The 14,568-nt window shown below is 36.8% G+C and overlaps 1 protein-coding gene across 1 annotated transcript; it reads left to right on the top strand.

Annotated features, from left to right (window-relative positions):
- Nucleotides 1-2,124: 2,124 nt before the first annotated feature.
- LOC107795034 (zinc transporter 2-like) lies at nucleotides 2,125-4,692 on the top strand. The gene is made up of 3 exons (XM_016617597.2): nucleotides 2,125-2,555; nucleotides 2,890-3,120; nucleotides 4,041-4,692. Exons 1-3 carry the CDS (start codon nucleotides 2,180-2,182, stop codon nucleotides 4,430-4,432), a joined length of 999 nt encoding a protein of 332 aa, XP_016473083.1. The 5' UTR covers nucleotides 2,125-2,179; the 3' UTR covers nucleotides 4,433-4,692.
- Nucleotides 4,693-14,568: the final 9,876 nt, after the last annotated feature.

Below are 14,568 nucleotides of genomic sequence, written 5' to 3' on the forward strand. Positions count from 1 at the left end.
AATTATGAGGCCTTATCTAGGTTGAAGGTTCTGCGTGGCAAACCATGAAATAATTCAAGATAGTAAATTAGCCTTCCATAAAAGAACATGATCTGTATAATAGAGCCAAGACTGCTTGCAGTTGCCGTCATTCATGACGAAACAAGTTTTTTGGACATAGTCTGCATACCCAAATGATTGAACAACATTTCATCCTATAAACTAATGTTATCTCTCAACACGTTGTTTGTTTTCTTCTTTTAGATATAACTTTTGATAGTTTCCAATCTTGAATATGACAGCTCCGATCACATCCATGAATATATAATTTCAAATGATTAATGATTCGGTGAGACGAGTATGCTGATGGCGAATTGCAGGTCTTATGCCTTGGATACATATATAAGATATCGAGTGCAGACTTGGATTCAAAATGGATAATATCACGCTAAGTTAATATTATTTTCGGACTGGTGGAGAGGTGAGGAGTCGGGGCAACCCCTTTGAGAAATCTGTAAACGGTTTTTGCCCCAGCTTATTGGCTAATATGTTACCTTATAAAATAAATAACCCAGTACATAAAGTATCCCGCGTTCAAGTAGGGTACATGGGGCCGTACCCCAAGGGTGATGTAGACAGTCTACTAAGGCTTGCTGCTTCCACGACTCGAACCCGTGACCTATATAGGTCATATTGAGATAACTTTACTGTTTTCTCCAAGATTTCCCTTCCAAGTGCGGCTCAACACTACTAGAAAACTGCCTAAAACCGTCCAGAAATACCGACCGAAGTCGGTCGAAAAACTGAAAAAGCCGACCGATTTCCGACCGACTTTAATCCGTCGAAATTAAGTTGGTTGGTAAAAAATAGCGACCGAAGTCGGTCGCAATTTTCGACCAATTTCAATCGGTAAATTAATTTTCACAAACGACCCAAAAAGAAAAAAATATGCCGCTAGACTATTGGTATATTTTGGTTTAAGATTTTCTTTTAATTTATTTGTACTCTTTAATTGCATTTTCGCGCGAAAATAACCGACCGATTTCGGTCGGTTTTATTAAAAATATAAAATTACCGATCAAAGTCGGTAGTTTTTCAAAAATGACTTCCTGAAATAACCACTGATTTCGGTCGATTTTTTGAATATTAATTTTAATTTATTTTATATGAAAATTCGACCGATTTCAATCGGTTTCTTAAAAAATAAATTTCGCAGGATGCTAAAATAGTTTTTTGAATTTTTGTGAAAAAAAATAGACTGAAGTCGGTCTATTTCGTAAAAAAACCGGTCGGTTTTTCAGTCGATTATTAAAGGTCGTTTGGTTGACTGTGCTCGGTTTTGGCCGAATTTCTAGTAGTGCAACAACAACCGAGGCCATAAAGCAATATATATATATATATATATATATATATATATATATATATATATATATATATATATATATATATGGTAATTATTCCTCTTTTTACTCTTAATAAGATGATTTCTAGGACAGAAATTTCTATGATTTATTTTAAATTACAAGTTTCAAAAGTCTTTCTTTATTTCATAAACTCCATGTCTAATCAAACATTTTTATATAAATTGGGACGAAGAGAGTATAATTTATATAAAAATAAATAAATAAGTTAGATTATAAGATATAATTACGTGACTAACTAATGTATAGAGAAATATAATTCAGTAAAAACATAAAATAAGATTGACATAAAACTATTTTGGTTATATTAATTACCGGAAGAAATTGAGTTATTTAAAAATTAATATATGACAATAGAGAAATAAATTTATCAACAATAAGAAATAATTATATAAATAATATATTGCAATATATAGAGAAATAAGGCCTAAAGTAAGTGCTTCACTTGCTTTAGGGTCCAGCCGCCCCTGTCCCTTTCACTTATATGTTAAACATCATAGAAGTTTATGTTCACCACACTGGCACTGCTATATTATTTAGTTTTCTGGGCAGATGTTACTTAATATAATTAACAATATCCATTAAGTAGTCAACTCCTAAGAAGCCAGCCAGGCCAATCTGCAGTTTTGTACAAACATTTTTGTACTACAATCTCATCCAAAGTCAAATTTGTACTGCAAAAATACTATCATCAAAATTCTCAGTCTAATTATACCTTTTCTTCTTATAGAAGATTAACTAACATAACTAACTTCATAGCACAACACAATAACAAGAAAATGATCATGGCTTCTATCAACAAGTCAACTACTTTGTTATTACCACTAGCTTTGTTCTTGTTCTTGCAATTTTTCACTATCAATGGTCATGGTGGTGCTGATCATGATTCAGATAATGAGAATACAAATTTGCGCGCAAAGGGATTGATTCTTGTTAAAGTTTATTGCTTGATCATAATGTTTGTGAGCACATTTGCTGGTGGAGTTTCGCCATATTTTTATCGATGGAACGAGAGTTTTCTATTGTTAGGGACTCAATTTGCTGGTGGTGTTTTTTTAGGGACTTCTTTGATGCATTTCTTGAGTGATTCTGCTGCAAAGTTTGCTGTACTTACTGAGAAAGAGTACCCCTTTTCCTTCATGTTGGCTTCTGCAGGTTACCTTCTTTTACTTTTTTTTTTAAACTAAAAATAGAAATTATATAGCAACAACAAGTTGGGGACGGCTATATGTCACTTCTACATTTAAGCTTAACTTATATTGTCGCCATACCAAATAAAATAAAAGTGAAAAATAACATTAGAAGTTCTCTAACACTAAAATCTATTCTTAATTAGTCGATATCACATATATGGATCTTATTCTTCCATCATAATCTATCTTTACCTAAGTCTGTATTGACTACAAGAATGAGAGACTTGCAACTAGATAAAATATGTGAATTTTTTTTCATTATGTAATTCTAATAATAAACTGCATTTTTTTGGCAGGCTACCTTCTCACCATGTTTAGTGACTGCATTATCATGTTTGTGACAAAGGGTCATGAATCAAGTGAGGCCAAAGTTGAAGTAGAAGAAGGAAGGTCAGGTAATAATACTGAGGAGGGACATGGGGAAGCAAATCCTTTTCTCAAGACAACTTCACTTGGGGACACAATACTTCTCATTCTTGCATTGTGTTTTCACTCTATTTTTGAAGGCATTGCTGTTGGAGTATCAGGTAATTAATTAAATAAACTACTCCTACTAGTATATGAATTTAGGGAATTGAAATTTTTTGACTTTCATGCATTGTATGGAGGGAGTATTTCTACGGGGTCACCCTACAATAACAACATATCCAATATTATTCGATATATTGAGGTCTGGGAAGGGTAGTGTGTACACATAACTTACACCTACCTTGTAAGGATAGAGAAGCTCTTTCCAATAGATCTTCAGCCCAGGAAAGCATAAGCACCACATTAATGGAAATATAGACAAGAATGAACATTACCAAAAAGCCATACAAAAGCAGAATAAAAATAGCAAGATAGTAAGGTAATCCGCAATGAAAGAAAACAACGGTTAGTCATACAAACTTACTAACAGCAGAAAGCGAAACTGCGTGTCAGTACTACTGTTATGTACACTCTATACTACTTACTATACTACTCTAATCCTCAAACTCCATATTTTTCTATCAAGAGTCATGTCCTCGGTCAACTGGAGCTATGCCATGTCTTGCCATTTTAATTTAATCAGATATAGCAAATTATTTCTTTAACCTAATCTCATGGTGCATATATTTTATATACTATCAGTGCACAAAATATATAATACTCATAAATAAACTTAATTTTACTTGGAAGTAGACCTATTACCAAGATTATTGCCAGGTAAGCTCAATTCTCTAACTATAGCTCTTTTGATTGTGAATAAAATATGGTGTAAATATGTTAGTTGTCTTGTCCTGCATGTGTAACAAATTTCTTGGATATTCTAGGTTAATATTTATTCACAACAATAATATTTATCAGGCTACTGATTATTGTTATCATAAAAATTTATCTGTAATTACCTTATAAATATTCTGATTGTATAAATACTTTAAACCGTCAGTACATAAATTTATTATACTCAATTTGAGAATTGTTTCAGCTACAAAGGGAGAAGCATGGAGAAATTTATGGACAATATCATTACACAAGATATTTGCAGCAATTGCAATGGGAATTGCACTTCTAAGAATGATACCAAAGAGGCCATTTCTACTTACTTGTGCTTACTCTTTTGCCTTTGCTATTTCAAGCCCTATAGGTGTTGGAATAGGAATAGCAATTGATGCTACAAGTGAAGGAAAAACAGCAGATCGGACTTATGCCATTTCCATGGCAATTGCTTGTGGAGTTTTCATATATGTGGCAATAAATCACCTTATATTAAAAGGTTTTAGGCCAAAGAACAAATGTTATTTTGACACTCAATTCTTCAAGTTTTTTGCTGTGTTTTCTGGAGTTGGGACTATTGCTATAGTCATGATATGGGACTAAGATCATTCGTTTTCTTTAATTTTACCGGCTTTGATTTGTTAACCTTTTTGTGTTTTTTCTTCTTTTGAAATTCAATTATGTTATCGGAAACAATCTCTTTACCTTCACAAGGTAGGGATAAGGTCTGCACACGCACTACCTTTTCCAGATCCTACATATGAGATTACACTGAATTTTTTGTTGTTGTTTATTATAAATTCAATTATGTGTGGATGTATTTTTTACAGTATAAAAATAATTGTTGTGTTTTTATATACAGATTTCTTGAGCAGAGATCTTCTCATTTATTGTGCTATCACAAATCATATTCATCAATATACAACCGTTTGAAAGGGAAAAAAATGATGGCTTGCAAAAGGAGATTTTCTCAAAGAAAATAATATTCTTGAACTATTAAGAGAATGGACTATAAGCCTTACTCAACGTCAAAATAGCATGGGCTAGTCAGTTTTTGGACTGATAATTTTAAAATAGCCAGCGTTTGCAAAGTTATTGAAAAATAGCTCCTACTTTGCTGCAACACGAAAAATTCTAATATAATATACTGGAGATTGGTGCACATGTGTATGAACTTTCAGTATATTATGCTGGAACTCCAACACACGGAAAGTTTCAGCATAATATACTGGAGATTGAAGCACTTGTGTATGAACTTCTAGCATAATATGCTGGACCAGTATATTATGCTGGAATAATTTCCGAATTTTAAATAGTGTTTTAGTTCAAATTTATCTTTACATAAAAAGTGGCAAAATTTTGATTATTTTTTAAACTATGACTATTTTTCAATTACCACTTATAAATCTGACTATTTTTGAATTTCACCCTTACTCAACTCAAAGTTAGTTCGATTGAGAATTGACAAAAATCACAAAAACTATGTACTCTAAACCAATAAGACTTTTATACACCCTCGCACTGCTAAGGTAGTGTGAACAACATAATATTGAGGAGTTCGGAACCCAATTGTGATTTTTTTGGACTCAAAATACATAAATAAGTGAAAAAAATTTAATGACCAAAGTATATAAAACGTCCTTTTGAACCACGTTTTATCTTAACATCCGTTTGGAACATTAAGGTAAAACACGTTTAAAAACCGCGTTTTATATACAACGCCTTTTGTAAATATTTTTTACCCCATCTGATTGGACGTTTGTATAAAACGTGATTTATTAATGCGTTTTATATAAAACGCCTTAATAAACCACGTTTTGCCTCTTCATATACCCGTCCCCTTCCCTTCCCCCATGTTCAAACCAGAAGCCCTCATTTTTTATTGGAACATCAGTCCCTCCCCCTCTCCCCCACTCCATTAATGAGATTAAAAACTCGAGTGGATCCCACCCGTCCCATAAAAAGTAAAGATTGTTGGTCCCACATCCTAACTAAGGCCTTCTCTCGTTGTGGTTGCTCGTTTCGGACTAAAATCTTCAATTCTTCAACATTCCAAAGAACATAAATCGAGGTATTTCGATTTAATATTTATCAAAACTCATATAAAAAATGCATATTAGTTGTTTTACATGTGTTCTATGTTGTTTTGTATCTTTTTGCGATTAAGCTGGTATGTTATTTTTATCCGAACATAGATATTAGTGTGCTAAAAAAATGAGAAATCATTATTATTTGTTAAAAAAATGCTATGTAATAAGTTTTCTTTACTGTTGTATATATATTTTCATGAATGTTTTGTGATTAAATGTATTTGTTATTTTTATCTGATTTATATTATTTATTTGCTTAAAGACTAGTAATATAGTGCCCTTTTAGGGTAGTAAAAAGTAGTGCCTTTTAGTGTAGTATCCCTGTAGTTTAAATATCGTAACAAAATAACATGAGAAAAGAACAATATTTTCCGGATATTTTAGTGCTACTGGGCTGCAAATATCGAGCATGGAACCCATATGTGAATATTAAATAAATAATTACTATATAATTATAAAAATTAATTATTTACTTTACAAACAAACATGTAAAATAATAAAACTAATACATACAAGAATTCAGGATATCTTGGTGCTATTGGGCCTCAAATATCGAGCCTGGAACCCATATGTGAATATTTAATAATTAATTATTGCATAATTATAAAAATTAATTATTTAATTTACAAACAAACATGTAAAATAATATAACTAACACATACAAGAATTCAAGATATCTTGGTGCTACTAGGCCTTAAATATCGAGCCTGAAACCCATATGTGAATATTTAATAATTAAATATTGTATAATTATAAAAATTAATTATTTAATTTACAAACAAACATGTAAAATAATAAAACTAGCACATACAAGAATTCAGGATATCTTGGTGCTACCGGGCCTCAAATATCGAGCCTGGAACCCGTATGTGAATATTTAATAATTAAATATTATATAATTATAAAAAATAATTATTTAATTTACAAACAAACATATAAAATTATAAAACTAACATGTAATTGATGTTGTTTAATTTATAGTAGACAACATGGAGGTACCGCCTATTCATCCGGGACCTTCCAGCGATGAGCTACTATCGTTATAGGGCGATCATAGGTCCGCCCACATATGGGAGGGAGGGTTAATGGCCCAGACTCTCCGCATCAGGAGAGTGGACGACATGTGAGACTTTCTGAATGGCAGAGTTCTCCATCCCCGTGTAATCACACGCCTGCAGGAGACGGGCTTCTACAGGATTTTAGAGATTGGGCGGATGCAGCTCGATTGGTCTTTGGTCACGGCCCTGATAGAGCGGTGGCGACCGGAGACGCGTACATTCTACCTGCTCATTGGCGAGGCCACCATCACACTGCAGGTCGTGGAGGTTTTATATGGGCTACCCGTTGATGGACACCCTATTGCTCTGCCACATGGCATGAGAGAGATGACAGGTGTGCAGTACCTGGACATGTTGCAGCGGCTCATTGCTTTCTGGCCATAGGATGAGAATGTACTGGCTGGGGACCAGTCGTTTTCTGTTGGCGACTGACTATTCGACAGTATTTGGAGGTATTGCATCCTAACATCGATGGCGATACACCGGATTATCATGTTTACCGGTATACGCGGTTGCTGCTACTCCTTATGTTTGGAGGGGTCTTGTTCCCAAACACTTCGGGGAACCTAGTCAACTTGAGATTTCTTCATCATCTTGAGCAGCTAGATGATTTATCCCAGTACAGATGGGGTGCTGCTGTTCTCGCCTAATTGTATATGCAGATGTGCCGGGCGAGCAGGGGCACCCAGCGTGACGTTGCTGGATTTTTGCCGCTACTACAGGTGACAACATATTCGAATACTTTATTCATTTTAACATACCTAGTAAAAATATATCTTAAATTTTTCGTCAACTTTTTATGTTACGTTTGGGCCTGAGAGCGGTTCCTGTAGTTGCAGACACCTCTACCACCATTAGATCTGGATGTACCACCTCCGTTGCTCCCTCTAGCTAGGAGGTGGGTTCTCCGGTAGGGATATACACGTGAGTACGAGGCTCGGCATAATCTTTCCTTGTGCAGGGATATCTTGGATTTGTTGGAGGGTGCACAGATAAATGTATATCTAAGTTTACTTGTCATAGCTTCACATGTGTTGCGTATACTCACATTTCCTCTTATTACTTAATAGTTCATTTGGACGCCATACAACAATGCGGTGATAGCTGGCTTGCCCGATTATTGCTCGGCTGGCCAACTTATGTGGTGCTCTTCCGTCCCGTTGATCTGCTTTGATATTGTGGAGCATCTGCCACCGAGCGGGTACTTCTCTAGTTTGGCCATCCGCAGCTCGTACCGATACTGCCCACCTGGCAGGCCATGCATTACCAATGAGATGATCGTTCCAGGATATTTACTTGGGACTGGCGATTTGACCTGATTTCGCCCCCTTCATCGAGTCGGCCGGATACTAAGCATGATTATATGGGCTGGTACCGCGGAGTTACCCAACTTTTTGTTGGGAATCCCATTCATCGAGCTGGCAGTCGGTATGTTCCATATACCGGGAGGCACGAGGCACTGGTATGTTATTTGGTATTCTTATTTATAACTGTGACCCGTAATTTATATTTTACATCTTGTACAGGCTAGTGGCCTACATTTATTCCACCAGTTGGGACTGCATATGCAGCAACATGCGGCATGGGAGCGGCCATTTTGCATGAGTATGGTCGGCAGGTTATAGAGCTGGCTGTCCGGAAACTGCAGAGAGCCCGAAAGGACGAGCACTTAGTGCACATCCCTGCTTATGTGGCACCAGAGCACTACCATCGAGGTAGGCCTGTCCCACGAAGTAGGGGAGCACGAGGCAGGGCTATCCCACGAGGCAGAGGTGCCCCACGAGGCAGGGTTGTCCCACGGGGTCGTGGGGGCTGGCGAGGAGGTGATCCCAGCAAGGGGGCATTGAGGTATCTATTGAGGATGTTACAGCTAATCTACCGGGTGACCTCCATCAGCCAGACGATCATTGCAACAACATGCCATCATTCAGCCTTCAGCTGCCGTTCACTCCAGTGACTTCGCAGGTGACCCCATCAGATCCATTGTTCATCACGGGCACGAGAATTACCGAAGAGGATTGGAAGCAGTACTTTTTAGGCCCATCAACTGCTGTTGAGGATCGACGGACCCGAGATGTGGATGGTGGGCACCGATTGAGTTATGGCTCATCATCGACGGTTACTCGGGATCTTTCACAGGCGCAGGTATGTTTGTATTACTATTAAATTTAAATTTATTTTTATCTCAATGATTCGCTATAAATAACTTTATAATTTTCTTATTAAGGCTTCATCCCCGCCCGTCACGGAGGCCACTTTGTGTGATGCTGACCAGGATGCGACATATGCTTATATTCAGGAGCCCGACGAGACCATGGTAAGACAATTTAAATTTTTTTGACTTAACACGTACATTACTAATATATATTTTCATATACTGAGCTGACTTATTCTTCTGTAAGTTGCTGATGGACCGGCGACCCCTTCTACCGATCCTGCCAGTACTACTGACGATCATGCTGCAACGCATCCTCTGATAACGAGGCGACGTGATGAGGATGATCCTGATAACGTATCCAGGCGGGATGGGATGCGCCTCAGGCCAGCGGCTGCATTGAAGCACACAGGCTGTGGGATACATTGATTTTTTTTTGTATTTTATGTAAATATTAATGTAAATAATAACAATAATTTTTTATGTTTACATTATATGCGCATTATATTTTTATTTTCCCGTTTCTTCTTTATTTTAATACTACAACACAAATACAAACATAGAAACTTAACATAATTTAAATTCAATACAACTAATGAAAACACATGACACGAGAAACACAAAGATAAAGTACTACACTCAACTCATACATGTCATTGTTTAGTCACAACCGCTTATTATTCTCTGCTCCAACCACTTAAATTTCTCTTCCAGCTTATTTCTTTCTTCTTCCACCTCTTTTAGTTTCTCCTTCAACTTCGCAATTTCTCATTTATACATAATCTCATCATCCCACTGTTTTTTTGGTCAAATCATGATAATACTGCAAAGACTCTTTATAGCATTCCTGCTTACAGGGTTCATCAAATCATACCTAAAAATTTCCGTTGTTGCCTCCAAACCTGTTCACACACATCCAGTATGAGCGCCCAACTTGACCATCATCCCAACAGTCCGCCAACATACAACGTTTGCCACATTTGTACATAAATGGGTTCATACATTTGTTAAAGCAAAAAAAGAAACCCTGTTTTTATGAAAAGTTTTGCTATTTATTATGGTTAAGCGTAGAAAATAACTAGAATGCGCCCCTTATTTATAGGCAAGGCAACACATATAACGTAGTATATAACCGCGCTATGCTCACACATAACGTAGTATTTAACCGCGCTATGCTTCACGTATTAAAGATTCTTCCGGATACAAAATAGCTTTTTCGCAGGCGGGTAGCTTTTCAGATTGACAGGACAACGCACAAAATGTAGTATTTAACCGCGCTATATATGCTCACACATAACATAGTATTTAACCGCACTATGCTTCGCGTGTTAAAGATTCTTTTGGATAAAAAAAAGTTTTTTCGCAAGCGGGCAATTTTTTAGATCGACAAGACAACACACAAAACGTAGTATTTAACTGCGCTATGTATTCTCACATATAACGTAGTACTTAACCGCGCTATGCTTCGCGTGTTAAAGATTCTTTCGGATACAAAATAGCTTTTTCGCAGGCGGGTAGCTTTTCAGATCGACAAGACAACACACATAATGTAGTATTTAACCGCAGTATTCACATATTTATCAAACATCTTTCTCCTCTGACAGTGTAGTTTTCTAATAATTTTAGAGTGAAATTCGAAAGTGAACATAAAAATTTTCCATTTTTAATCCAATACTATTTTTGATTACATGAACGGAAGGGAGAAATTCATTAATTTACTCAACTGAAAAATGTTAAATATCAATAAAATTTAACAACAATGGAAACATATTTTATTTGATACATCTTGCAACATAAACAAGTACATACACTTATTACAACCACATTACGAAAACAAAACACTACGTGTATTCTTGGTAGTTGAGCACATTAGATGAACTTCCACCAGGAGATGGATTACCACCGACACCAAACCAGCTGAAGGACATTTACAATGGTCGTGTCCTGTTTGCGAGCATATGCCACATTTACGCGCATAAACGGTGTCACCAACATCCATTCTTTTTTGCACTTTACGCAAATAGTCTTTGTTACACACCATTTTAAATAGTTCCGCGGCCAATAATGCTTAGCACCCACTGGCTGCAACTGCCCACTATATATGTTTAAGTATGCAGCAACACTGTATTGCCTATCAACATAGTTGGTTGGCCCTAAACCTGTATGTTGAAAGCACTTGATGGCATATGAGCACACCATATGGTAGATGAACCATTTCTCACAAAAACACAACCTGCTAGCTTCATTTATGGTGTGTATATTATTCCCCTGGTGTTGATGGATAGCGGCACAAACTTCAAAAATACCCCGGTCATGATCATACTGTAAAAATGAATGCCAATGTGTTCACCTCCTGTATTTCTCAAATATTTTCATTGGTATTGGCATAAATTCAACACCCATCTCTATCAATTCCGATGCACCTCTATGCCTTTCAATAAACCTCTCCGCCATCTATTTGATGACATCCGCACCATGGCAGTGACAGTCAATCCACGTGCAAACTTCAATAACCCGTTGAAAGACTCCGACATATTTGTAGTCAGGGTTCCCCATCGTCTACCACCATCCGCATGCAATGTCCACTTGTGAAGCTCATGTCGCATCAACCAATGATCGGCTCTTTCATCTAACTGCCGGATCGATTCCATGCGCCTCCTGAATTTGCATTGTTGGTGATCAGTTGCAGTCATTCACATTAAATCATGCAAGTCCTTGTTGGGATATTTCTTCTGGAAATTGTCCTTCAGGTGCCTCACATAGTAACAATGGTATGCATAGGGTTTCTGCCATTCAGGGAAATCCTCTACAGAACTTAATACACCACCTTGTCGATCAGATATTAGACAAATACCTGAACGTTATGTGACAACATGCTACTTTAAGTGGTTCAAAATAGCGTCTACGTCTCTTGGCTTTCATTGGCACAAATGACAAAAGCTAGTGGAAATATTTGTCCATTGGCATCTACTGTAACGACGATCAACAACTTACTATCATACTTTCCATAGACATGAGTACCGTCTATGGAAATTACCGAACTACAATGCACAAAACCATCAATTGCTGGCTTAAATTCCCATAACATGTATCTGAATATATATTATGGTATTCTTGCACTCCGCTCAAACTTCCATTCAACAACAGTCCCGGGGTTAAAGTGTTGCATTGCGGCCATGTACCTGGGTAGAGATTTTAAATGACTTATCCCAGTCACCATAAATAATTTCAAATGCACGTTTGCGCCCGAGATATGCCTTTCTTTTGGTAATAGTACACCCATATTCCTGATGGACGGATGTAATACACTCTTTGATCTTGTACCTAATGGACACTTCAATGTGTGGAATCAATTGAAGAGAAATCAAGTCAACATCCAAGTTGAAGTGATTCCCATTGAATGTTTCCATTTTACAATTGTGGGTACCAATATATTTACCCACTTTCCATAATCCTGTTTCCTTTTTGCTCGCACGCAACATCCAACGACAACTTGTAAACCATCTATGGCAAATAACCTTGTATACATCCGTACTTGACTCCCATACCATCATCTCACGACACTCTTTTATGTTGTACATATTTGCCACCTTTCTTAGGCGTGCTTTATCAGGAAAAATAATGCCCTTTGCCAGCACCATTGGTCTAGACTCATCCCACCTTGCTATCCAAATTTCATCAAAATCCCTTGTGAGGGCATCCACATCCGACATACTTGGCAAATGATCAAGGTAGAGAATATGCCTTGAATGAAACGACACCTGGGACTCGTACACTCTTAGTCTAACGGGAGGTGGAGCATTCTCCCTCGTCAAATCAGGTCTAGCATTCTCTTCCTCCTCCTTATCATCCTCATCACCCTCATCAAGGAAGGGTGTGTCATCTCCAGACTCATTGGCATTTTCGTCATAATCACTATTATCTTCCTGACTCTGCGCATCTACCAAATCTCAAGTAAATACTTCGTCTACGGGCAACTGAGTTAGGACAGGACCATCAAGTTGCTCGTTTTCACTACACAAACAACAAAATAATAAGCTACTCAAATTGATAAATACTTTACATATAGCTATATCACTTCACTTACAAGTCGTAATGTGTTGACATTCCATGATGGACATTATCCTGTTAGTGATGACTCCCGGAGGGACTACCATGATCCAACATACCAAAACTATGTATATTCCAACTAGGCATGGGTTCATAACTTATAAAATTCATATATGGACGGTACCCACTGTGGAATATATGGGTGTTAATACAAATTCAATACAACAAAAATAAACATCGTAACACAAAGAAAAATTAAAGTTTACCACTCGCCTTATGGATAATGTAAAGTAGGAGAGAAATTATTTCCTCGTTCCTCATTCGCCCATAGAGATAAGTTTAGATCCGGCCAAACTCTTTCAGCCGGAACCTGTTCGGCTAAAACTGCTCCAGAATAACCATCCGATGATTGAGGGTTATCCCTGCTTTACACAACCTCATTATTGCAAACGTCTTCAACCTTCATGTACATTTTCAATATTTTTATCAAAATAAGTTCCCGGTATTCATCCGGAGTCCCAAAAAAATCTCTCAGAGTTTCATCATCCTCGATGTTAACCTCAGCATAACAAGCAACTCCTTGCGAAGTCACAAAATACGAATATCTCGGTTATTTTAAGATTCACCGAACGTTTGCTCAACCTTATTTTATTACATAACAATGATATCAGTCTATCGTACTCTATTGTAAGGGGCAACTTAACATGACTTTGTAGAGATAAATCTATAGCTCACTGAGTTATTCGCCACCACAACCTTACCCCCCAATATAATGAAACCCTTACTTTTTGCTCTTTAGACATTATGAAAAAAGCTTGAGAATTTAACAAGAAAAAAAATTTATCAGGATTGAGAATATTTCTGAATGAATTTTTGCAAAATCCTTAACGCATTTAAATAAGGCAATGCCCAATCCGGGGGTGGGGGTCAAATTTTTGGAAGTAAAATGCTTTTTAAAAGGGTGGTTTACCTATTTGAATTATTGTTATAGCAGTTAAGCACAAAAGAGTTATTGGCGGGCCCACAAAACAGGTAAAACGTATTTACAAAAGGCGTTTTATATAAAACACAATTTTTAAACGCGCTTTACCTTAACGTCCCAAATAGAGGTTACTTTAATCACCATTTTATCCCACCTATTTATGTATTTTAAGTCCAAAAGAACCACAATTAGGTTCCAGACTCTAATATTGAGGGCCCAACATCGTATAAACCAATAATAGGGAATATGCCTATCTTGGATACCATGTTAGAGAGTAGACACTAAACATAATTCAACCCAAAACTTAACTTATAAAAAGACATGCCGAGAGACACACAAAGACACTAGAGCTCATGCCATCAACAAATGTGGAAATTTACGTACATCTCTCGTTGCATATGCCC

Source organism: Nicotiana tabacum, chromosome 3 (assembly GCF_000715075.1).
Source record: "Nicotiana tabacum cultivar K326 chromosome 3, ASM71507v2, whole genome shotgun sequence".
Classification (NCBI taxonomy): Eukaryota; Viridiplantae; Streptophyta; class Magnoliopsida; order Solanales; family Solanaceae; genus Nicotiana; species Nicotiana tabacum.